General features: G+C 37.5%; 1 protein-coding gene across 5 annotated transcripts in view; it reads left to right on the top strand.

Annotated features, from left to right (window-relative positions):
- USP43 (ubiquitin specific peptidase 43) overlaps window positions 1-24,231 on the top strand; it is a 134,339-nt gene that overhangs the window by 86,291 nt on the left and 23,817 nt on the right. For 2 of the 5 annotated variants that reach the window (XM_027857017.1, XM_027857016.1), the window contains exons 10-15: window positions 1,300-1,377; window positions 1,999-2,125; window positions 2,814-3,147; window positions 9,419-9,577; window positions 12,431-12,595; window positions 15,604-18,350. In XM_027857017.1, coding sequence (XP_027712818.1) covers window positions 1,300-1,377; window positions 1,999-2,125; window positions 2,814-3,147; window positions 9,419-9,577; window positions 12,431-12,595; window positions 15,604-16,691 — 1,951 coding nt within the window. In that variant the 3' untranslated portion in view covers window positions 16,692-18,350. Of the gene's footprint in view, window positions 1-1,299; window positions 1,378-1,998; window positions 2,126-2,813; window positions 3,163-9,418; window positions 9,578-12,430; window positions 12,596-15,603; window positions 18,351-22,465; window positions 22,506-24,231 lie in introns of all 5 variants that reach the window. The other 3 variants (XM_027857015.1, XM_027857013.1, XM_027857014.1) reach the window with 2 other exon arrangements.

The following is a 24,231-nucleotide window of genomic DNA, read 5'->3' as shown; positions in this document are numbered from 1 at the left end:
GTGTGTGTGTGTGTGTGTGTGTGTGTGTGTGTGTGTGTGTGTGTGTGTGTGTACATATATGTATGTGTGTATATATATATACATATATATGTAGCAGGGAAGCTGACTGACATTTTGTAGCAGACATCTTATTTAGCCTTTTTGAAAAGGTATTGGGGATGGGCTAGGCATAACAATAGTAGCTTATATTTATATCATGTCAAAGAAAAATATGAATACTGTATTCTGCATCTTAGGCACAAGTTTACCAGAAATATTTTTTAAAATTTGACATTCTAAATCAAAGTATTGTTAGCCCAGAGAGAAAATGTCCAAAACAACATAGCTCTCAGATACCTCTTTTCTCAAAATGTTACCATTTTAGGTAACATTTATAGGAATCTTGAATGTGGAAAAGGTCACACTATATTAAAAGATAGTTTTGGGGTAACATTCTAGAACAGTGATCACTTAATCTTATATAACTACTGGAACTCTTCCTTTCTTGACCACTTCTCTCCAGATATTAAAAAGACTTCCTTCCTGTGATCAATATGTCAAATTCTATTGGAATGAGAAAGACAATCAATGATCTTAGTAGTCAAGGTATTTTTTGTTCCATGTTTGGTTACCACCCTATTTTAATAAGTACATAGGCTTTTTTGTTTTTCCTAAGAAGAATGATGAAATTTACCCAAAGTGTTAGTGTTTTGTTCTTGACCTCCTATATACCTTCTTAGAAAAGTCTAGAAATGATTTTAAGCTCAAGAAATATTTCTTAATAGCTTCAGTCAAACTAAAAAGGAGGATTTTAATAGACTTCCAGGATTACTTTTACTTTGCCTCATTTGTACTTCATAAGAGCTCAGAAAGGCTAATTAATTTGCCTGAGGTCATATAGCTAGTAATTGCAGAAATCAGGGCTTGAACCCAGATGTGCTGATATACTGTAAGTGCAAAGGTCTTAGATTTTAGACTGTGGTGTAGTGAAAAAAAGCATTAGACTTGCAGCCAGCAAAAACCTAGGTTTAAGTTCCCAGGTTTCTTTTCAAAATAAAATGAGCTAAAGTTTGTAAAGTGTTTTACAAATCTTAAAGCACTATATAAATGTTGGCTATTAATAATAACATTAATAAACACCGTCTAACTTACTAGGAACCCTAAGGGAGTGAGGGTCTTAAGTAGCTCTTAAGCATATGTACTTGATTTGAAGGGTGGTACTAGGTTGGATGAACTGCTGAAATAAACTGAGATATGGGAGTGAAAAATTACTTGCTGTGGTTCTGTCATGGATTTCACTGCCTTTTATTCTCTTCCTAGGTCTTTGAAGTTCAGCAAACCAGGAGGTCCCCCACATATCAAGCTGGCAGTAGAATGGGATAAAACCACCAAAGAGCTGTGAGTTTAAAACATTTATTTCCAAGGAAGATCATCCCAGAGAGGAGAAGAGACTCAGTTTACCTTGTTCTCAATTCTGCTTCCAAATAGAAGTGTTAAGTGGTGTGTATCTGTAACAAAAATAAATATTTCTATATTCCATATTCTACTCAGTGTGGTGTGGAGAAAAAGAGACAGTTTTAGATTTAGGAAGATGTGGTGAGTTCAAGTCATATACTATTTGGCCAAGTCACTTAACTTCTTGGTGCCTTCAAAAGAACAATAATTTGCAGAAAAGTTGCTTCTCTGCATTGGTGAAGGGAGTTTCCCACATGGGAGTTCCCTCTACTAATGAAATCACAGGTGTATGACAAAAGTAAACAAATAAATAAAGTCTATCCTTTTAAGGAACCCTAGTGAGAATGGACATCAGTCTTGATTTTGAAAAGGACTAATCACCAAAAAATTGTTGAGATTATAGAAACCTGTTGCTGAGGAAAAATCTTAAGATCTAACCTGGGTAGCTTTTGACCTCTCTCTGTCTCTGTCTCTCCCTTTCTCTTTCTCTTTTCCTTTCTCTCTTTCTTTCCCTCTCTCTCTCTCCCTCTTCCTTTCTCTTTCTCTCTCTCTCTCTCTTCACAGCTTGTTTGGAAATATTCGGGAGGAAGTAGTCCAGGATGCCACAAGTGTTCAGCTCCAACAGCAGGCCCATCAGCAACCCAGCTGTACCCTAAATGAGTGCTTTCAGCTCTATACTAAGGAGGAACAGGTATTTGCCAAGCAACTCATATCTAGACCCTCTATGAGGGCTTATTAGAGAAAAGATTTTCCTGAAATACACTACTAGGCCAGGTACAGGAAAGTTCTTTGTGTTTTATTGGGTGTGATATTTGCTACCCACTGAGCTATGCAGAAGTAAATAGCCTTCATTGAAGTTGACATTGCCAATAGGAACCCCACTATTATAATAATTTATTTTTCCTAAGAAGAAAAATAATAACAGAAATAAAACTGGTGGGGGCAGGTGAATATGCAAAAGTGAAACAGGTAAGAAGGGAATATGGAAGCAAATAGAATTTTCAGAAAATTATTTTGTTAAGAGTACTTGAATGGATTAGTGCTCTCAGGGATGTGGGTCCTCCCTCTAGTGGTACAGATATTAACTCATCTACACCTTCTCCACTGTTGTGCTTCTTGGCCATGCCTTCCCATAAGTCTCTATAGGGGCTCTGCCCAGAGTGCTAAAGGCCTTGCTCTGGGTTTCTTACTATTTCATGGACACCAGTGCAGTTTCAGCACATGAAACAAAGTTAACAAGCCCTTCAAAATGTAAGTAATTTAGAGTTTATGGTATTATATGTGATCTCCCTTAAAAGATTTTTGACTATTTGAATATTTCATTGTTGGTTACTGAGATTAAAATTAAAAATATATGCAAAACAATTTTCTTTTTCCAGTTGGCTCCAGATGATGCATGGAAATGTCCCCACTGCAAGATTCTCCAGCAGGGGATGGTGAAACTAAGTTTGTGGACATTGCCTGACATTCTCATAATTCATCTCAAACGATTCTGCCAAGTTGGGGAGAGAAGAAACAAGCTCTCTACTCTGGTGAAGTTTCCTCTCTTTGGCCTCAACATGGCTCCCCACGTAGCCAAAAGGAATCTTGACCAAGAGCACCTGCTGAACTCTTGGCCATCTTGGCAACAGGCATCTTGCCTGCCTAATAGCTGCTCACTTGACTCCTTGTATGACTTGTATGCTGTCTGTAACCACCATGGCAGTATGCAAGGTGGGCATTATACAGGTGAGCCATTCCCAAGGTTGAATTCTTACTGTGTATTTCTTGGGTGCTCATTTGCATAGCTAGGAGCCTTTAGATTTGGTTCTGCTGTTGTCTGTGGTACTGTATGATGATTTAACATGAGGAACAGAAATTATTTTGTAAATGCAAATAACATTTAAAAAGATGTGTTACCATCTCTTTTGGTGCTGCACCCTAAGGACCTTTCTATCTGACTTGCCATTGAAACCTCTTTTGTGTGTTGTCTTCTCAATTATAGTGTAAACTCCTTGAAAGCCAGTTGCTCTCTTTTTTCTATTTGTATTTGCTTGTATTTGCATAAATGCTTTTTTTGTTGATCCCTTCTGAGCATCTAATTCCATAGGGAAGAAAAAGACATTCCATAGTCATCTTGGTACTTAATAATAATAATAGCTAGAATTTATATAATGCTTTAAGATTTTTAAAACCCTTTACATATATTAATCTCATTCGATCTTGTTTATATAAATGACTTCAGAAATTCTGGCGTCCTCAGCTGAGCACAACTAATCTTACCTGCAGGAACTTGAGTGAAGAGAGAGAAGAAATTTGACCAATGCCATAGAATAGAGGAACTCAGGATTACATTGTCAGTTATAGATTCAGAATAAACTTTCCTCAGGCCAAGTTTCTCCCTCATATAGTAATTGGCCAACTTTGAAGATCCAAGAGAACTGAATTTACCCTATTCCTGATTTTTCCCTAATGAGAATTGCTTTTGAGATTTTGTTGTTGTTGTTGTTGTTGTTGTTGATGTGTAGGACCCATTTCATCTCTTCTATGTAAAGATCTTTGAGTCAAAGAGGCAGCTAGGTAGCATAGTGGATAGAGGGCTTTGACCTGGTGTTGGGAAGATCTGAGTTCAAATTTAGCCTCAGGCACTTACAATCAGTTTGACGCTAGACAAATCACTTACCTGCTATTTGCCTCAGTTTTAGGAGATAATAATAGAACCTACCTCCCAGGGTTCTTGTGTAGATCAAATGAGATAATATTTATAAAGTTCTTAGCACAGTGCCTGGCACATAGTAGCCACTTAATACTTATCTTTTCCTTCCCCTCTCTCAAGGCTGCAGTTTTTAGTTGGAAACTAAATAACTTGCAGTCTTAACTGTGACTTTTAAAATAATAAGAAAATTAAAGTAATGTAATAGGTAGAAAACTTTCACAGAAGTTAAAGGGTTGAATAAAGGAAAATTCAAGTAGATTGTCAATCACTTCTTTCCCTTAAAATTAACTTCACTGCTTTCAAAGAGTAACAGTAAACTCAGAGAAGAAATTTAAGAAGTTGTCTACAAAATGCCATGATTTTCACTTTCACCTGAGGTACTGACTCTCCCACAAGCATGAATTCTGAAGTACTTTGAGCTTCTCAGGAGGATGAGATTATTATCCATATTATTATCAAATAATATTTCTCAAAAATTTTACTGCAAATATCCAAATACACAATGCTCAAATGTATCTGTGATCTCACTGCTGTTTATGTACCTTACGGTGATTCAGATTTACACCTCATTTATACCTGTTCATACTATGAGATTCTTATCCATGTCTCCCTATACCAATTGGGAGAATATATTTAAGATTTTCTGTGATCTCTCATGACACCATGAGGATACCAGTGGAACACATAGATATCCATTCGTTATCCCTTGCTCTTGCCCCATTTTCTTTTTCAATCATATGTTTCTTTGAAAATGTTCTTTATTCTACTTCATCATTTCTTATTTGTCATGTGTTATACTTTGCCCACACTCACCGTGCACCTCTCTGTTGTTCTCTGTGTGGCACCTGATTTCAATTCATTGGCTGCTATAGTATTCTATGACTCTCAGCCGTTTAATAACATTTGCAGAATACCGGTACTAAAAGATGACCTTCTTTTCAAGGAAAGGTCTGACGTCATTAAAGTGGCTTGGCAATTTTGCCTGGGCGGTACAACTTCTGTCTTCCTCTTGTTTAATTTTAGATCCATTTGTCAGTTTATGGTGCCCAAGTTGCAGTTACTGATGGAGGAACTCTGTAAATTGTTCATCTCATTGCACATCACTATCTAGAAAATCTAGAGAACTTCATTCACTTGAACTTTCCTGTTTGAATAGTTAAGTCAAACTCTTGAGTGGTTACAGATCTCATGAAGAACACTTCAGTGTTCTGGAACTTGATGTATCCAGCATAATCTTAACTAAAAGCAGGAAAAAAGACAAAACAGGAAGACCTCACCATCTATAGGGAATCCATCTTCAACTTGTACTATATTATGTATCTCCTCCAAGAATGTTTAATACCTTTAGAAAACATCTATCTCCCTATTTTTGTTTTGCCTGATATTAAGAGAGTCATGAAAGAAGATCATCTCTTTTGAATCTGATGGAATTGTGCATAATTTTATTGGATGCATGAGAGAGGTCTTGTTGATGTCCTTGATGTAGCGTTTTGGTCTGTCAGCCAGTCAATAACCATTCAGTTTGTACTATGTGATGGGCACTGTCATAGGTATTAAGGATACCAAAACAAAAATAAAAGGGTCCCTACCCTCAAGGAGCTTGTACCTGTTATGGGAAAAATACAAATTAATTGTCTTTTTCATTGTCAACAAACAGTAAACACAATAAGATCTTATATTTTCTATACTATCAGTTGGATGATGGTAAAGATATGGTTTATTGGGATATATATACACACATATACATATACATACACATATAAAATCCTGTGAAAGCCTAACAATAACCTAATCAGAAATGCCCTTGATACATTTGCAAATTATTCTTGTAAAAATTTTATTCAGAGAGGAAAGTAGGCACATAAATTAGTAGTTGATGATTCTTTCAGTTGCCTGATTTCATTAATAAGATCTAAGATTTTTCCCATTCCTTTGCTATTTTCCTTCTCCTTTAGGTAGGTTGTCAGTCAGTCCCTCAGCACCCCCACACTTATTTTGCTTCCACTACAGATCTCCTTTATGTATGCTTAATCTCATCCAGCTCCTTTCCCCTACTTCTTCGTTCTTTTTTTGTTTCATTTCTGTCTCTCTGAGCTCATTTGGACCTGTAATGTGATAGTATCCAAGTGTTGTTTAGAGTCAAAAGAGTTTGTTATTATAATCTTTGTAGAACTATTTCCATCTTTCGGTGAGATCTTTCTAGCTTCGTCCTTAAATCAGAATGATTTTGTTTAGTGAGGTCTCTTCCCAAGCATTCTTTTTGATTTTTCAAAAATTGTCCCTTTATTTTTAATCTGATCTTGATGGACATTAACAAAAATGAATATTAGCATGTACCCCCCAAAAATGGAAAAGATTGTATATAAAACTGTGACTATTACATGTAAATTTTTAAAAATATGGATCTTGAATTTCACATAGTAGTACCAATACTGCCCTGTTTGTCTGAATTTTATTCTGCTGTCTTCCATGCATTTTAAAAAATGTTTCACTGACACCTTTTTGTTTTTGGCATTTCTCTCACCACTCCCTTCACAACTCCCTTTATTCCTTCCCACAGCTCCCTCCTCCCCCCAAATAAAAGCTCTCTCTTATGACAAAAAAGTATGGTCAAGTGAAACAAATTCATACTTTCATTTTGTCTGAAAATCTATTTCATTCTGTGCCTTCTCTCCATCATCTCTCTGTCAAGAAGTGAGAAGCATAATTTATTATTATTCTTTTGAAATCATCATTAGTCACTACATTGGTCAGAATTCATAAGTCTTTCAGAGTTTTCCTTTATAAAATTATTATACTCATATTAAACCATTGCCATGTTTCTGCTGACTTTACTCTGTTACTTCATATGGGTTTTCCCAAAAATCTGTCCCTGTCATTCTTGTTTATGCCACAATGCTATTTTATTGCAGTCAGATGTCATAATTTGTTCAAATACCCTCCAAATGAAAGGCACTTACTTTGTTTCAATAAATCAATGAACAAGAATTTATTAAGTGCCTACTATGAGCCATGCTCTGTGCTAGATACTGGGGATATAAACAAACTGTTTCCATTTCTTTACTAAAAAGAGTGTTTGAGTACTTTGTACATATGGGTCCTTTCCCTCTGTCTTTGACATTATGGAGGTAAAGGTCTAGAGAGGGTAGTGCTTATCAAAGAGTATGTACAGTTTAGTGACATTTGGGGTATAGTTCCAAATTGCTTTCCAGAATTGCTGTACCACTTTGTAGCTCAAACAAAAGTACATAGGTGTGCCCATAGTTCAATAGTACTCTTATCCCAGCAATTGTCATTTTCCATTTTTGTCATCTTTCCAATATGATGGGTGTAAGGTACAATTTTAGAGTTTATTTAATTTTCATGTTTCTTAATTTTAGTGATTTGAAGCATTCTTTGAAGATGACACTACATTTCCTGTCTATGTTGCACTGGTTCTCTCTCATGCCTGGAATGCCCTCCCTCCTCATCTCCACCTCTTAATTTCCCTGGCTTCCTTCAAGACAGCTCAAATCCCACCTTTAGTAAGAGACTTTTCGCAGTGCCCTCACCTGACAGTGTCTTCCTCTCTGAGATTATCTTCTAGCCACTCTGTATCCTAAATATACCTAGTTTCATGTTGTTTCATCCATTAGTATGTGAGCTCCTTGAGAACAGGCACCTCTTCTTTCTCTGTATCCCTAGTACTAATATAGTACCTAGTACAAAGTAAGTATTTCATAAAAGCATGTTGACTGACTGATTGACTGTAACCTTCTGAAGCTTGCATTCTTCTGGCCTCATCTCTGAGTGATGCTTTATTATTGTATTCAAGAGTTCTGGGTGATTTTCTTGTATTATTTCCTGCTATACAGTATTCACATTTTTTTGATTTCTTATGTTCTTCTGGGAAACCTATGACTCTTAAGTTACCTTTGCACATCTTATCTTCAAAGTTAGTCACTTTGGTTTGTTTAAAATTCATGTGTTCTTTTATCATTGCTTTTTACTTCTCTTCTGCCAGATTTTCTTCTATTTTTGTTTCAAATCTACTAATTTCTCTTTTCCTTAGAGAGTTTCCATTGTGGATCCGTTTTCTTTTTTAATCTGCTAATTGAATTTTTACATTCTGCATTGAGAACCTTAAGTTCTAACATCTTTATTCTTAATTTCTCCTTTTATGTTTTTCATTTCTCTCTTTAACTATTTTGTAGTCTTTCATTATTGTCCCATGATCTTTTAGGAAGTCCATAGGATGCTCTGCACTTCAACAGATACTGGTTTTCCTTCTTTTGAATTATAATATTTGTTAAAATAGCTTTGTATATTCTTTATACTCATCTTTGTGGCATTAGAATTTTCTCTGTTGATTTAACTATGTGCTTTGGACTTTTATTGGAGATTTTTCTCTTAAAATTATCTTTGGTATTTTAACCTTTTCTTGTATTTTGGGGTCATCTCTTTTTCTAATGGGTATGCCCTCAAAGCTGCCTCATTCTCCTCTAACTCAGGGATATATGATATGTGAGCAGATCTAGGTCCCTGCCCTGAGTCCTCTCTCATTGTGACGGAACTGGCTCCAACTGAGTTTCAGTACCCTTTCCTTTTGGCCTCCACTAGACCCCTACCAAATTCTTCCCTTGACTCTCCTTTCCATCTTAACTGAACTGAATCAGCATCTACCGCTTTTGTACCATGGCAGAAGGCAAGGGTATGTTCTGTCAGAGTCTTAGAAGCAATGGGGAAATCACATGGTGCTTTGTGCTTATGATGTAAATACTGGTAGGGGAAGGATGCTGAATTAGCACTATGTTAATTCAGAGATTTTACTTAACTGAAGAAGTGCCGTTTCCCCACTCGTGAATATAGCTGTAATTACTCTACTTCTAGGCACATAATTCCCTTTTGAGAGGGTTAAGGTAGTTTGATAAAAGGGCCATTTTACTGGTCAAATGGCTTAGAAGTCTAGCATAATATTCTTAGAGCCCACTATTCTCTATATATTGTGCTATGAGGCATCAGAATAGGATTCTGGGGCAGCTTGCCGAAAAAGTAAGACTAAAAGCTTCCAGAATGAGGGTGACTATAAGAATGATCATAATATACCAAATTATACATGGATTTCTAAAAATGACAGAATAGAACTTAATTATTTTTTTTTCTCATACTAAGTTCAGATTTGAAGTCTGACATGGACTAATTTTCTTTTCTCATGAGAATTACAGTTCCCCTTTGCCTTGTGTAGGTGGAAAAGTCCTTTCTGCTTCTAAAAGCAACAATAATTGAGACTTGGGGTTTTGTACTTTGCAGCCTACTGCAGAAACTCACTGGATGGCCAGTGGTATAGCTACGATGACAGCACGGTAGAACCCATTTTAGAAGATGAGGTCAGCACCCGAGGAGCCTACATTCTATTTTATCAGAAAAGGAACATCATTCCTGACTGGTCAGCCAGCAACTCAATGAGAGGTACTGTAGCTATCTACAAGAGGGTATAGGGAGAAAAAATGATCCTCCCAGTTCATTCTTGTTCTCTTCCTAAAGTAGTACACCTATACAGAGGAAAGATCTGAAGAAGGAAGCATAGAAAGATGCTGAAAGAACCCTAAAGAGTGTAGGTTGGTGGCTCTCAATCTCATTTGTAGGGTAAGGTGCAACCCCATGCTACCTAAGCCATTGTGTCTGTCAGCACTGGTTGTCAGCCTTCTTTGAGCCTATTTGAAAGCCAGAGGCTTCAGTAGGTAATTTGATTTCTATCCCAGGCTTTGTCTTCATGGATAAATGCTGAGGGAATACCTAAGAGCATGGCCCAGGAAAAGGAGGTCAAGCAGAGGGCCCCCTACCCAACTGGCTCCACCCTTCCATCTTCTTAATCTCCTAAGACTAGATTTTTACCCTTGGGTTGAGCTGGGGTTCCAAAAATGTCAGCTCCAGTTGACATGCCACCTTGGAATAGGGACATCAAGGTAGGGTGCAATGGGAATATTCAACACCAGAAGACAGAAACAATCTGACTAAAAACAAAGTAAAACATGTTAAGGAGTTGAAGAACAATTTTTGCAAGAAAGAAAGCCATAAGATTTACACCTAGAAAGGACCTTAGAAATCATTTAGTCCAGCCCCCTCCTTTTATAGCTGAGGTAACTGAAGCCCAGAGAAGGGAGGTGATTTGCCCAAGATCAAAAATGTGGCATGGGATTTTGACTGGCATTTTGACCACAAATTTAATGGTACCTCATGCTTATCTCATCAGTTGAGAGTCTGGGGCAAATGAGAAAAGGAAGATACGTCGCCAGGTCCCAAAGAACCCAGGTACTAAAAGAACTGACTGAGCTACTCTCAGTCCTCTTTGAAAGACCATAGAGAATATGAACAATGCCAGAGGACTACAGAAATGTACCAATTTTCAAGAGAAAATAGAGTCTCCAAACTTTAGATAGCATATCTTCAATTTTTTGTCCCCAACCCCTGAATTTTAGACTGTATAGATAAAGAGGTGGTTAGTGATGCAGTATGTTGTAGTGGAAAAGATGCCATTTTGGGAGTCAGAAGGCCTGGTCTGAACCCTAGCTTTGTCACTTACTACCTGTGTGACCTTGGGCAAATCACTTAACCTCTCTGTGTCTCAATTTCCTCATTTGTAAGATGAGAGATTTGAATTAGATAGCCTCTACTGTACATTCTAACTCTAAGTCCATTGATACTAATGATTCTCTGAATATCTAAAAAAGGAAGTAGGAGTTACAAACTGCCAGCATGATGTCTTCAATAACAGGTCTTGGCAAGTTAAACTCATTTCCTTTTTAGACAAGTCTGCTGAATTGCCTGATCAGAGGAATTTTGTAGCTATATTTTACTTTTTTAGCAAAGCATTTGATACTGTCACATTTGCTCTCCTTGTGGACAAGATGGAGACATGTGAGCCAGTTACTAGTAAAGGGAGGGAGATTCAGTACTAGCTGAAAAGACAGACCTGAAGAAAAGAGTCATTAATACCAATTTGGTTGGATGTCTCTGGTAAATTGCCTCATGGATGTTGTTGAAGTGACAAAAAGCTAGGAGAAATAGCTAACATGTTGGATCTCTTCTATCAATGGATAGAAGTTATAAATATGAAAATTTAGGTTTGATGTAAGGAAAAACATAATAATTGGAGCACTTAAGCAATCCAATGGAATTGTCTTGGGAGTTAGTGGGCTGCTCCTTCCTATGAGTCTTCATGCACATGCTATGTGACCCTTTGTTGGATAAGTTGTAGAAGGGACTCATATTTAGGAACAAATTGGATTAAGTAGCCTCTGAGATTTTTTTATTCCTATGAATTTTAGAAAATTCAGGGTTTAACACCTGAATTGGTGATAAATGGAGGCAGCTAGATAGCTCCGTGGATAGATCCAAGTTCAAATTTGACTTCAGACATTTACTAGCTATGTGATCCTGGGTAGTCACTTGACCTCTGTTTGATTTACTCCACTGGAGAAGGAAATGGCAAACTACTCCAGTATCTTTGGCAAGAAAACCTTATGGACAGCATTGGCATATTATGGTCAACGGGGTCACAAAGAGTCTGATGTGACTAAAAGACTGAAGATCAGCAGGTGTATGTAAAACTTTTTGCTACTCATTAGCATATGAGGATGAATTTAAGAATATGCTTTATTCTGAAAATATTAATCAAAATATTGCCAACTTTATATTGCAGAACCTAGGTACTAGATATTCATACAGTGGAGCATTTTTTTTAAGGGGATGAGGGAATGGAAAGATAGATGTGAATCTATCATTTCATTAGTGTATAAGACTCCTGATGTGAAAAATCTTTCCAGTGAAGCAGATTGTGTACTTATACATATGTAATTTATAGTCTTCAGGTGTTTTCTGGAGCACTGAAAGGTTAAGTGTTTCTTGTTGCTGCTTTCTTTTTCTTTTCCTTTTTTTTTCTCTTTTTGCAACGTAGCTAATACTGAAATATGTTTTGCCTGACTTCACATATACAATGGCTATATTGTATTGCTTGCCTTCTCAATGGGTTGGGAAGAGCCTGGAAGGAAGGAGAGAATTTGGAATTCAAAACAAAAATTTAAAAAAAAAAAAGGAGTGATTTGCCCATTGTAACATGGGCATGATGTATGAGACAGGACTTGAATACCTGCCTTATTGACTCCCAAGACCAAATAAATGATGTTTCCAAGAAAAATGATGATTCATTTTATTCCTTCCTCCTGGTATTTTATTTGCTGCCTTGATACCCCTCCCAGATTGCATAGGTTCTTGCTCAAGGTGCTGAGCTTCTACCTGCCATGTCTGTGTTTTCCTTTATAGGTTCCATGAGCTCTTCTTTGTCTGATCACTGGCTGATAAGGCTTAGGAGTAACAATAGCAGTCAGAGGAAAAGCCTTGCATCTTGGAGTTCTGCAAATTTTGACTCCCTTTCTAAAATGCCCGATTCTCCTGTCTTCTCAGAAGCCCCTACCAAACAGGAAAAAGGTCTGTTTTAATTGTTTTTGATAAAATTACTAATGTTATCTCTGTATGTGTAAATGATTTTTCTCATGCTTATGATCTTGCTATTACTTCCTAATTTTAGGTTTGCATAATTAGTCTTTTAAAAGTTTTTTTCTTCCATAAGTCAGCTAAGTGGTACTGTGTATAGAGTGCTGGGCCTCAAGTCCTCAGCTACAAAATGGAAATAATGATATAGCACCTACCTCACAAGATTCTTTTTAGGATTAAATGAGAAATATTTGTAAAGTGCTTAGCACAGTGCTTGACAAGCTTCGCTTCCTTCCTTGAAGAAAAACATTTCTAAAATCTGTAATTTAGGAACCTTGATTCTAAGGCTTGTTACAGTAATTTTCTAAGATTCAGAATAGGCTCTCTGTTCAAGCCGAACTCTTCCTCTTCATGGTGTTATATCAAAATGCCTTTAGTAATGTATCTGAACTTAAACAACATAAATAAAGACTGGAGCAAGTTAAAAAAAAAAAAAGAAAACTTTAGACTTCAAATTGTTCTTTTCTCATCCATCCTTTAACTGTTGGAATCTTATTCCAAGTCTAATCCTATATATATATTATTTAAAATACTCCTTGCTAACTCACCCAACTTCTTGTAACTTAGAATGTTGAACCCTCCTGTGGTTTGTATGCAGTTCCAGGCTTTGGATCAATTTGTCATCAAGAGATATTATAATTTATTTCTTGGCAATAAACAATATTATTTATTGAACACTTAGACCAGTCTTTATCAGATTAGGCCCACCAAGCTATTGCACTACATATGAAATAATAAATATTGAAGAAATTTGTGAAGGTTAAAATGCTTTGCAGATATAAGCCATTATTACATTAAAAGTGGCTGCCACTGACTTGATGTGTAACTCTAGACAAAGCCACTTTCCTTTTCTGGGCTTCAGTTAAAAAAATTTTCTAGAACTAAAAGTTTTGAGATTAAATTTCTAATATACTTTATTGTTAGAGCTGCCGACTAGACAAAAGCTTAAACAATCCCAAGGAAATTTCCCAGTTGCGTGTTCAACGAGATACTGTTTCTCTGGAAACATTTACATATTAAAATGTTTTTCTTGTTCTTTTTAAATATTTTATGTCTCCAATAAATACAGTCTTAGCAATTAGTTCATTGTTCTCCAGCGGTTTCTGTCAGAGACCACAAAGGAACGGAGTGTGTTATCAAGGACACATCACTTAGGAATTTATACATCACAGCCTGATTAGAATTTGCGTACTAAATATTAAATGTTAAATGCAATACTCATTTCAGTTTTTGGTTTAAAATATTTGTTAGGTGAATGGGCTCAACATTGTGCTCTTTTCATTTTGAGGACTGAGACAAAATTATAAGCTATTAGATAGCATTCAGGCATCTAGCATCAAAATATCTCATTTATACTAATAACGTCATGATTTAAAAAAAAAAACCTCTCAAATTATATTAACATATTTCTGACTTTTTGCCCACTCAAAGTAAGAAGACAGAGAAATATAATAAGTAGCTTTCAGGAGGGGAGGGAGGCATCAAGTGAACAATTTGCATGAGTTGTAATACAAGTAAATGATCCACAGTGAGTACCGGAAAGCTAATGCTGGTTTCTGTGGCTCAGTGCAGTAGCTCAGCTACTTCTTAATATGCTGAGTCTAGATAATTATGCAGCAACATGGGAGGCTCCTGAAACTAACTTATGTAATTTAAAAGAATAATCCACTATTCTTACCAGTCTAGGGTCATGTAAAAACTAGCTATATTCAATTTTTAGATTGAGGTGGTTGTAAGAAGTGACAAAGGTTTTATAAAGATTATCTGTTGAAAATATTTATTGTTAAGATTTGTTTTTTTCCTCCCAGGGATCTCCTCTCTTGCCTTCCCACCTCCCAGTCTACTTAGTGTATTGTTCACATTCTCTGCCAGCTGATCAATATTGGAATTTAAATATGAAATATTTACACTTCAGATGTACTTACACTTAAATTAATTTCAAATGCCTAAAATGGGACAACATTTTAACTCCTTCCTTTAATGCTCCATCAGAATTTTTGTTCATTTATACTCATTCACTTTTCCTCTTTTAGCATTAATTCTGGTCTTCTGATTCTACTTTTTCATTCTTTGTTTTTTGGTATATTTCTAGATTTCTTTATATTCACTTTACCTGTTGATTTTAATTGTTTTGTAATATTTCATTACATTAATGGATCACAATATTTAACTATGCCTCTTTTGTTGAGCATATTTAGGTATCTGTCATTTTTTTCCAGTTATACATAATATTTTGCTGTCTTTGAATAGTGAAAAATAAAAAAAATATAAATAAAAAGCAACAAAACCAAATCTAACTCAGGTATATGCCCACCAGTGGAATTATTGAGTCAGAGAGTATGATTATTCTAATAACTTCTACAAGCATAGTTGACCAAATTTAGTTGCTTGATATACCAAACTGATAACACCAACAATAATAATTGCAATAGCTAACATTTATATAGCATTTACTATGTGCCAGGCACTGTGCTAAACACTTTACAATTATAATCTCATTATGTGCTTACCACATCCCTGGGAGGTAGATGCTGTTATTATCATCCTCATTTCACAGATGAAGACACTGAGGCCAACAGATGTTAAGTGACTTGAGACCTTCCACAGTGTTAATGAAAATTCAAGCTAAAGTAAGCAGTTTAGAGATGATAAAAGTAGGGGGCAGATGCCTCTGGAGAAGACAGACTAAATCAGGGCTGGCAGATGCCAGAGATTGTTAAAAAGTTCCCTGGTACTGGCCTGCCTTGTGACTTGTTGAAATACTAAAGAATTTCGAAGAATGCATTCCATTCCAGTTGTTGTCAGTCAACAATAATATGCTGACAGCAGAGCATTGTACTAAATACTGAGGAAAGTTGAAAGGAAATAGATGACTAAACAATTACTCTTAATGATTCTGGAATGTGGTTTGGGCACTAATAACCCTGTCGCTCTCTTTTCAGGAAAGTCTGAGTCAAAGCCTTTTGTGCAAGGCATTCAAGGCAGAAACGCCAGCATGAAGGAGCCTGCCACTTCTAAAAAAATCCAGCATGGGACTTTCAAGACCATGCCCCTTAGGTGGTCTTTGGGAGTCAAAGACAGAACAAAACATTACTCGGTTGAGTTGGTAGAATATTTAGAATCTGGACGAAGACCCAAGTGCACTAATCGGTCCATCGTTCCGATGAAGATAACTGGTGCTCCTAAGGAGGCAGTTATATCAGCATCAACACAATCAAATTCAACAGCTCCCACAAATGATGAAGGGGATAGCAAGAGGGCAGATGGGAAGGTACAGACTACTATGACAAGTCCTTCTAGTAATCATAAGAAACAGTGCCGGACTACTAGCAATATTGATACTCTAACAAGAACAAAGAAACCAAAAGAAAACCTGAGTCAAGAGATGAGGCTTCCCCCAAAGCTTGATGTTCCTCTGACTGTGGCAAAATCAGCCGGGACTGAAGGGCTGACTCGGGCAAAGAGCAGCGTAAACAAACCAAACTGCAATGGGAACAACCATATGAGTAGAAGTTCACCATGTCCCAAGGATTCTATGAATGGCATAAATTTCTCTGGAACAAATAGAGATAATAACCACAGAGTCTCAGCCAGATTTGGGGCCAAAACACAGGGGAAAAGTCCTGAGTCAGAACAGCTCCAGCAAAGGAAATTTGCCCTTCTCAGATCCTTTGTTTTGAAGAAAGAGCCCAAGGAGAAGGATAACAGTTCAGAGATTTGCATCAGTTCTTCCCTCATCTCCTCACTGAATAGCAAATGGAGCAGTACAGATAAAGAACAGGGCAATCACAGCCAGCTCAGAGGAAACCTGACAAAGGAGGAGGTGAACCTCTTAGAAAAAGATGTTGGCCAAGTCTGTAGCTCCTTCAGGCTCCCCCGACAAATCAACTGGCTCCAGAGAGCTAGTATCTCCCACCCGCCGCGCAGGGGTATTCCTGAGGGACAGGCTTCCAGTGGCGCCTTTCAAAGAGTGAAATACCACACTATTGCCTTGGGCCAGAAAAAAAGAGTGCCCGAGTCCAGCTTGTGACCAGCTTTGTAGTGTTACGGGACTTTTACTATTTTTGGAAGCGAGTTACTATGCTGTCGCTGTAATCTCATCAAATGATTGATTTGAGCTGAGCCTTCAGGATAGATCGTATTTCAGCAAGCAAAGAATATAGCAATTTGGGTTGGGGGAAAGCATTTCTCAACCTCTTTGGGCTTCCAGAATTCAATTTCCCCTGTTCTGAATGGTGCCTTCATTTCCTCCAACCACTAGGGGGCTGTATAGGCCAGCATATATATAGTCTGAGCATTGACTTTTTTTCTTATTCTAGTAACTGTAAAGTAATCCCGAGTGTTAGTGCTAAGGAATAATTTTAAGGGTGCTATTTTCAATTTTCTTCCCTTTTTTGTAAGTCTTTTAAACAAGTAGATGTATCAAGAAACATTTCTTGCTCTTTTTAATGCTTTCCTGGGATACAAGGCAAACAATGAAATAAGAGTCTGGATGGGGTTGGAGAGAAAAGATATTAAAGAAGAGTTTTTAATATATAAACATTTTTATTAAATCATTTGAATTTGCTTTTTTTTAAGTATTTTCGTACTAGGAAAAGTTTTACATTTTTACTTTAACAGTAAATAAAATCTATGAATGGTATTATTAAAAAGCGTCTCAGTGAAACATGAGAAAAGCCCATTTGGTGTATTATTTGAGTTGGTAGATATTGACCCTGTTTTGTCCTAAAGTGTATATATCATTGTCCACATCTGGCAAGCATCTGCATGAATTCTTTCTGGGATTTGATAGTGCTTTTACCTAAAAAGCAAGGTACCAAACAATTTCTCTTTTAAAGGTTGTCAAAGCCACATCAGGTCATAAATGTAGTGTTATGTTGGAGGAACCTGTATTTCAGAGGATCCTGAGAACTTTCTTGAATAAGCTCTAACCCAGCAAATTCCCACAGAGCTTCCATACCTTCCAACGTGGCTTTTCAACCCAAACTAAGAGCCACCAAGTATAATCCCAGGGATCCTAGGAAGTTAATCCAAAAGTCTTGGAGGTAAATGGGAAATTTAAAATAGTACTCATATTATCCAGTGAGGTCACTGTGCTCATGCTGTGCAACTGAGAATCTTCTCCCTATACATACAATAGACTACAGCATGCCTTTGAAAAAAAATTTTTTTCAGCGCAGGGAAGCAAAGCAGTATCTTCTTTCATTAGGAGAGATTGCCTAATTTTGATCAGATTTTATTTGAAAGATAGAGAAGCAAACAATAAGCATTTATTAAGCACCTGCTATAGGTCAGGCACTCTGCTAGACCCTGGGAAGAAGCCTAGCCTCAAAGTGAAATGTAGAAAGGTAACTTTTAAAGGTGTGTACTGATAACTATGGGCTTCGGTTTCCTCATGTGTAAAATGAAGGATTTGTACTACTAGATACAGAATTCACAAATTGTAAGGCAGATTCTAACCTTTGCATCAGCTCTTAGAAGTCTCCCCTAGCACCCTATTTTTACTCAGCAGGTGAGGAAAGAAGAAAGATGAAGTACAGTCAGGAAGTAAATCTTTATAGTTTGAGAGAAGAAAGCTGCTTTCTGTTATACATCATGGATTCCTGTTACCTAACTCAAAGGACCCAAACAGGAAAATCTGCTCCTGGAGTTGAGAAGCTGACAAAAGCCCCTTCTCAGTTCTTTAAAGGTAGGATCATTTATCGTATTCATTCAGACCGTCATAATAATGTTTGTTGATATCTTTTGTTTTCAATCTCCTTAATTTCCAATGAAATTGTTCCTCACTCCTTTACCCAGAAATCCATTCTTTGTAATAAAAAATAAAGATGAAAAAGGAGGGGGAAAAGCAGTTCAACAAAATCAACTAACACATCAACTAGCTGTGACAAATATACAATATTCACACCCATAGTACCCACCCCACCCCCCACAAAGGAAAGGAGAAAGATACATTTTCTCAATTCTTCTTTGGGGCCAAATCTTAAAAATGTAACTATTATTTGTCTTCATATTGCCTATATTTTCCCAATATATCTCTCCTCCCTTTCCCCAAGCGTTCATCCTTTATAACAAAGAAAGAAAAGTGGGGGGAAATGGTACCACAAAACTATGACAATTTTTTTAAACTCTGACATGCAGTGTTCCACACTCATAGTCCCCCTCCATACCAAAAAAGAAGGGAGGGAAGGGTCTTCTCATCTCTATTCTTTGAGGTCAAGCTGGTCATTACAATTTCTATTCCAAGTGATATAGAGTCAGCAAAACAATATACATAGTCACTGCAACAATGTAAATGGAAGAGACAACAAACTAATAGAAAGTGAATACTGTGAAATTACTTGGCTCTCTGAAGTATTGAGAGTGTAAGAGCTTTTTTTTCACATCAGCTATATCAGAGATTCTTTTATTTATCCTATTTCCTGCAGCCTCTACGCCAGGGCCAGCCCTATTCTCCTGAGAGTTAGGCTGTAATTCATTGGATGACCTTAATCCCAGATCTGTACCTCCACAGGTGGGATCCTCCCTAAGGACCTACCCTTAGAAAAGCCATCTCTGGCTACATCCTCTGAATATGCCTTGTAATGGGCATTGTTTTTGCAGACATTGTCCCAATGCAAATTATGTTACCAACTTGCAAATTAAGTGCTCAATAGAGAGTTTGTCTCCAGTGCTTGGTAAATTGACTCAAACATAGGATCATAGATTTAAAGCTGGAATGGACCTTAGAGGCCATGAGGAACCTGAGATTGAAAGAGGTTAAGTAGCTTACCCATGGTAAGCTAGTAAAATGTCTGAATCAGGATTAACTGAGGTCTTTTTGACTGTAAGCTCCATCCTCTGTCCATTGGGCCGCCTAGCTAACCCCAGTGAAGCAGCATCAACTATAGGGAAACAAAAACGGGGGGAGCGGGCAGGGACAAAGTTGCTTCATTTTAAGGAATTGGGGAATCTGAGTCTGGCTTCCTGGCAACAACATCCCCTCCCTTAATTTCCACTTTTTCTATAGCACTTAACAAAGTACTTTTATATTATTTCTTTCGATCCTCACAGTAACCCTATGTGGCAGGCAGGGCAGCTATTTACCTTCCTTTAAAGATAAGGAAACTTAAGCCAAAGGGTTCTAATGATTTGTCCATCCTAATTCACAAATTATACATTTATTCATTCAAAAAACATTGAATATGGGAATTGAAGTTAAGTGAGGTGCATGGCTGCCCTTGAAGAGCTTACAATCTATGAAAGGCTAAGACAAGTCCGTGAGTATAATAGGAGGTAGAATGATAAGTAACATAAAGAGAAGCACATTTAATTAAAAGAGAAACACTGAAAGGAAAGCAAATGAAAGAGTATGACCTCCATTGCTGAAGAGGGGATAGATGTACCACCTATAAACTTACTTTGCTATGACTCAAGCCAGGGCTAGCAGGGAGAGCTGTATAGATCTGGTGTTTTGTCCAATAGATAATAGAGCTGAAAGGGGACGGATGAAATAATAAGTTATGGAGGGAAGGGTTATTACATAAGTGTGTATATGAGGAGAGGAAGAAGGGTTCTATAAGGTATGAGTAAGTAAAGTGGGAAATATTATAGGAGCATTCCCTCCTTCAAGTTATCTACTGTAGCTGTCTGTGAACTTACACAAATGTTTTGGAAGACTGCAGCCCCTCCCCCAAGAAAATAACTCAAAAGGGGGATTTGGACCATCCCTATCTCCTCCCAATCCCCAATCCAAATCTCTTCTTTGCCCTTTCCACAGTCCACTTTATTTAGTGCTTATTTGCATATGTTCCATCTAGGAGGGGAACTGGAACAAAAGGATATGAGTTTCAGAGATTTGATTTTAGAAACAAGCATCCTTCCTTATAGTGTATGGTATAGGTGTGTCTTGTGGGAGTTTCAGATCCCTTGTTCAAAGTTCATAAGCTTACATCTTGACACAGTGGCAGAAATTAGGCGTATCTAAAGGAATTTCTATGAGATGCTAAGGAAGTGGCAAGAACTGTGGATATGGGAAGTAGGTAATGCAAGCGAGGTTTATTCAGCATGTATTTGTGATCAGAAACAGCAAGTCAGGATTGGTCATCTTACAGTGGAGAGTGGCAGAGATTTGGTCATATATGGGAATTTATATGGGAACCATTTTGGCCCTCTTGTGGGGTTTTGGCATAGCCAGTGTCTAATACTAAATTATTTCCATTGAAGCTGTTGTGAAGGGAATACTGTTAGTTCATGATAAGGGGACATGGGGCTTGAGTCTTGATATGCTGATTAGGTAACCCTAAAGTGTCCAGAAAGGATCTCAATAGTGAAGGATTGGGTCCTTATGACCTCCAAGCAGGGTGCCCCTATTAAATAGCTTATAAGCACTTTAAAGGCAGGGATTGATTTTTTTTGTCATATCCCTAGCATTTAGCACAGTAGGTGCTTAATAGATGGTTTATTAAATTGGGGTCTGGATAAATGGGAGCATCTTCTGAAAGGTGTCTTCTAGGAGACACCTAGATCTATTGTACTTAGAGGATCTGGAATTAGTTCTTTGGGGGCAGCTTTTTCCTATCAATTCCCTTGAACTCGAATCTGGGGAAGCTCTTAGATTCCACAAATAGGAGCTCAGTCATTTCTAAAGAATAGTAAAACCTGGCAGAGAGGAGGTGGACTGGCATTTTCATAAAATCACAGATTCTGAGTTTGAAACGTCCTCTAGTTTAACCCTTCCCTTAAACAGAAATCCCCTCTGAACAACAACCCTGACAAGTGGTTTTCCATCCACAAGCTGTACTTCATTCTAGCTGGTTAAGTACCTCAGGGCCAACCCCAACATGTGCTTCCAGGTTGTTAATATAGCATTCCTAGGCATGTGGCCTGCCTGTCCCATCTTTCTTCCAAGGGGCTATTTCAGATTATCCCTGGGCAGGTTGGCTAGGCCTCTAGCTGTAGACACAAAATAATATTTTCTCTCCTATCTCTAGTGAGAGTCTCTACTATACCTGGAGAGATTGAAAATATAAGAGATATTGGGGAACAAATGAACTGAATTTCTCTTCTGTACTAGAAAGTCTACAACCACATCCTTTGTAACAATGCTGCAGTCCGTGTCAGCTCTATTACTATGGAACTGATCCCATAAAATTATTTTGCCTAAATTTTTATTTTTCATGTATTTGGGTTTGAACTTAGAATCTGCTTTTCACATGCACCTCACCACTGAAATCCTATATTGAGTGTGATATTCATCTGACTCTGCTTCATTGATTTCCAGAGATTTTTATCTGTAGAATTTGAATTTTGCTGACTTCATATACTACCCATCCAGTCAAGTACAGTAAAACCGCATCAATTTCAACAAATTGAGTTTTGTGGTATTCAGGAGTAGAAAATTAGATTACTGAAGCAAAATCTTTGCTATTAGGCATATTAAGGGAATGGAGAAATTCTAAAATTTAGAAGTGGCATGTTGTGGTGGTAAGAGCATCTGTGGGACTGAAAATAAGGACCCCTGGCTTTCTATAACCTCAGGCAGACAACATAAAGCCTCTTGAGCTCGGTTTCCTCATCCGCAAAACAAAAGGGTTAGACCAGATAATCTCTTCAGGTTGACATTCTATGGTTTTGCACAATAAAAAGTATCTTTTAGAATACAAAGAAATGAACCTATGAGGGAAAATATTTGTAGCAAATAGGTAATTGATCATTATTAGACATAATACACACTCCTTAATGGTCAAGAAACACAAGTAAGTTATGGAGGAAACACAAACTATTAATAATGGTTTTTGTTTTTTTGTTTTTTGTTTTTTTCAGGCAATTGGGGTTAAGTGACTTGCCCAGATTCACACAGCTAGTAAGTGTCAAGTGTTTGGTCTGAGGCCAGATTTGAACTTGGGTCCTTCTGACTTCAGGGCCGGTACTCTATCCACCGCATCACCTAGCTGCCCCAATAATGTTTAAAGATGCTCAAACTATTCATCAGAACTGTAAGCCAAGATAAGCTTAAAATACTACCTAATACTCACTAGAATGCCATACATGTATGTGTATATATGTATATAATAGCTCTATGATACACACTCACACACGTATTTTCTACAATGATAGCCTGAGTACAAGTTTGAAATAGGAATGAGATTGAGCAGGAGGTCAGATGATAAGGCACACAGATATGCAACTTGGCCCTTTTCTCTTGACTTTGGGGGAGTTTTTCTAAAGAAAAACTGCTAATCCAATATTCCATTTAAGTGTTTCTATAGGGTTAACCTGTCATTCTTTCTCAGCAGCGTGTCTGTTCAAGCCCCCCAGAGAACAGCTGTGGGCTAAGGAAATTATTTATTGATCCTATATTTAATATTAGATTTTGTAATGTAGCAATTCTGTGAAATGTAAAGCCTCTTCTCAAAGGGTTTGGGTGGCAAAACCTAGGTGTGCTAAAGTCCAAACCTCCCTCTCTCTGATGTTAGATACCAAGGATACAATGGCTATTAGTTTAAAAAACAACAAAACTGTTCTCAATATTCCCATAAAACATTGTCTCAGTATTCCCTGCAAGGTTTGTGGAGGTATTCCCAAGAAGCTAGAACAACATGGCTGGGACAACTTGACCTTGTCCCAACTTACCAAATTTGCCAGTCACCAGTAATTATCAGGGGACCTCAGGGAGTAGCACAGACCATAAATTTACAAATGTATTCCTTAGAGATAATGAAAGATGGTCCTCATGATATATGGGGGCGATGTCCACTTTTTTTGATGCAACCAATAATGAGCTTTCATCTGTTCTTTGTTCTATCCTTATAAAAATGTATTGCACCCTCATTTTGAGGTCTCTTGGCCAGAAGCAGGGTCATTAGACTTAACCATTATCAGGTCATATGCCCCCTTATAATAAATGATATCGAAGTGGAGATTTGCCTCAGTTTACCTCTTTGTTAAATTTAAAATGAAATGGGGCTAGGCAAGGAGCAGTGGGGGGACAGCACAGCTCCATTATTGCTGCCACTGTTGTATCTGAGGCACTATCTGCTATTACTAGGACCAGTCAGAGCTGAGAGCCAGATCAGAGCAATATGCAAAATTTCAGGCCAATGGCCTGCTATTGTGATGAGGTCTATGTTCTTGGGGTTCTGGGACCCCAAAATCACAGCACAGCAGGCCCTGACCGAATGAATTTGACCCAAATCTTCTTTCAGCCAGAGACAGTTTTATTAGAGATGGGCCATACAGACCAGACTCTTAAGGAATCTGAGCATTAGTGATGCCTATAAAGACCAGCAGGCATGAGGAAATCTCAGCATTTAAATGAGGGCCAGGGTGGATCTTATATACACTCAAATAATTTTGGGTGTTGAGAGGAGGGGCTGGGAGAAAGATCCTGAAGCTGGGGTGAGTTTAGGGAGAATTCTGATGGGAATGTCTGGGAGGTTGAATAGACAATGGGACAAAGAACTGGAAGGAAGAGATTGATAAGATCTAAGGTGGGATCAAAGACTAGGCTTCTTAAAGAGATAGGGAGAGATCAGAATAAGAGATTAAGGAAAGGCCAATTGAGAGGAGTATAGCCTCAGACAACTGTC

The sequence above is a fragment of the Vombatus ursinus genome, unplaced genomic scaffold (genome assembly GCF_900497805.2).
Source record: "Vombatus ursinus unplaced genomic scaffold, bare-nosed wombat genome assembly UNPS02011916.1, whole genome shotgun sequence".
NCBI classification, from domain to species: Eukaryota; Metazoa; Chordata; class Mammalia; order Diprotodontia; family Vombatidae; genus Vombatus; species Vombatus ursinus.
Note: the sequence above shows the minus strand (reverse complement) of the source record. Positions and strands in the feature narration are given on the sequence as shown.